This window comes from Pinus tabuliformis, chromosome 7 (assembly GCF_031772625.1).
Source record: "Pinus tabuliformis cultivar Carrire ecotype Pingquan chromosome 7, CPIR1, whole genome shotgun sequence".
Lineage (NCBI taxonomy): Eukaryota > Viridiplantae > Streptophyta > Pinopsida > Pinales > Pinaceae > Pinus > Pinus tabuliformis.
Window position 1 is genome coordinate 1,418,771,741 of NC_142293.1, and position 2,395 is coordinate 1,418,774,135.

Here is a 2,395-nt window from a genome sequence, read left to right on the forward strand (position 1 = left end):
CGGATCCATTAAAGCAACTTAATATATTAGACCTAACCCTAAAGACATCCAAGAGATTTGACCTTATAACCTCTCAATCAGCAAAATACTTAACAATAAAAACTCGATCAATTATCCTTTAAAAATAATATATAAATATTATATTATTAAAAAATAAATTAAATAAAAATAAAAAGTACCGAAATTTTAATAATAATAATGAGGGATGTGAAGAGTCATCCAATTCTAGTGAGACGATGTCAATAGTTTTCTCCGTTGGTCCCAATACATAGACTCTCATGCACGCCTATTAATTATAGCGGCCCGCACACGACGTTCGCTTCTTCTTCATTCACTCACTGTTCGGTTCGGGTAGGCCACTACGCAACGCATGCATGCCCGGGCAGTAGTGGGTAAAACTGCCTGCCTGCACCCTCTACTGCAGGTCGGTCTACTAGCTCGTCAAGGAAGAGGCGGTGGGTTACATGTAGTTTAACTTAAGGAAGAGGCGGTGGGTTACATGTAGTTTAACTTAAATATAAGAAATTGTTTTTAGGGTGAGTTTTTGGAAGTTTTTTTGCTGGTTTATTAAAATAACAAAAATCAAAATTGTAAATATAATAACAATTTAAATAAAAAATCAAAATTTAAATATAATATTATTAAGTTTCAGTTACATCTGATTTATTTCAGTTTTAAGTTACAGGTTAAGTTTTAGTTTTAGAAATTTATTAAATTATTTTTATTTAAACCCAATATTGTTATTTTTTTATGTGAGGAATGGAAGCCTATCATTAAGTTAAGATTTAGTTATTTTTACTAAGTTAAGATTTATTTCTTTTTATTATAGCATTGAAACTTACTAACTTTATTTAAATCCAATTTTGTTGATGAAATTATGGTATTTATATTTTGTGAAGCTGAGGAGGTGAAGGAACAATTAAAGGTCGTCTGTTCTTGATTGATGTTTTTCTTGTGCAGTCAATCAACAGATCGAAACAGAAACCTCTGTTCTTGATTCAAGTATGCTTTTTTTTGTGCAGTCAATCAACATATGGAAACAGAAACCTCTGTTCTTGATTGATGTATCCTTTACAGTAAACTTTTTTGTGCTGTCAATCAACAGATGGAAACAGAAACGCATATTTGGGATGCCTTGCCCGACAGTTTACTTTGTTCGATTTTAGCTAGGCTTCCTGTTCGGGATGTTGCCCGAATGAGGATTGTCTGCAAACGATGGAAAAATCTGTTACATCCTGGCGATGCCCTGCAAAGAATTGATCCAAACTTTTCAGTGAATTCAATCCCTGCATTTCTCATTCAACTCTATTGGGATCCCCTATATCAGGAGCCGTGGGTCATAGAATTAGCACACGGTGGCGGTTCGGATATAAATATTTATAAAGCCCTTTCTCCAATTAATAACCTAATGATTGTGGATTCAAGCCAGAGCATCTGCCTCTGTATGAGAAATGGAGACAGATTGAATCTTTCCCTATTCAATCCTGCTACCAGAACCTGGAGACAACTCCCTCGCCCTGCCGATTTTAACCCACATTGGCATTTCAATGCACTGCACTTCGACGCTACCCTGAGGCGTTGCACTGTCTTGCTCGGTCAAATTACTGGTAAAGAACGGACTGGGTATGTAATGGTGTTGCAGATTTATGATTCAGAGTCCAATGCATGGACTAGGGTTTCCATGAAAGTACCCTTCTTCATTAATCCTCATGGCAACGGTTTCTATTCAAATAGAAAGTTTTATTGGATAATGTCATGGCGTGCCATCTATTTCATGGCAGCATTCGATATTGCAGAGAGTAGTTGGACACAAATTACACTGCCAGAAGTTTGCAGAAGTATCTGCCCTTATCTAAGTGGCTCCGATGGGCGAGTGGTGTTAATACGTTGGGAAGAGACACGTGGTCGCAGTATCCGCATGTGGAGGTTAAATAATGTTCGAGACGCTGCAGAATGGCATGAATTGCATGATATATGCATCCCAGAATGCCATAGCATTTATTCGCTCGAAGTAAACAACGGTTGGGTAATTATGGTTGTCCACGGAATGGAAGTATATTTGTATAACTTGGAGCGAAAATCGACACAGAAAATTTCATTACCAGGGCAGCTTCGCAGCGACCTGAGAATCTTTCAATGGCTTGTTTTAGCCTTCGAATCCAGCAACGTTTGGTGGCCTTAGGCAGTGAGAAGTTTCAGTGAAATAATTAATCTCTTAAGAAGCAAAGGTTCCTGCATTTCACACTACTTAATATGATACTGCCAAGCGTTTAGTTGAATCAGTGAAAACAAGTTTCCTGTAATTTGTTTGACGAGTTTTACAGGTCAGACATTCTGTTCCAACCAGTTTTCAGGATTCTATGTTTACAGGAAATGATTCTTTTGTAACACAGAA

General features: G+C 37.2%; 1 protein-coding gene across 1 annotated transcript; it reads left to right on the top strand.

The window, feature by feature from the left end:
- Positions 1-370: 370 nt before the first annotated feature.
- LOC149252983 (F-box protein At5g49610-like) lies at positions 371-2,182 on the top strand. The gene is made up of 3 exons (XM_089454326.1): positions 371-424; positions 961-1,002; positions 1,106-2,182. Exons 1-3 carry the CDS (start codon positions 371-373, stop codon positions 2,180-2,182), a joined length of 1,173 nt encoding a protein of 390 aa, XP_089310452.1.
- The last annotated feature ends 213 nt before the right edge of the window (positions 2,183-2,395 follow it).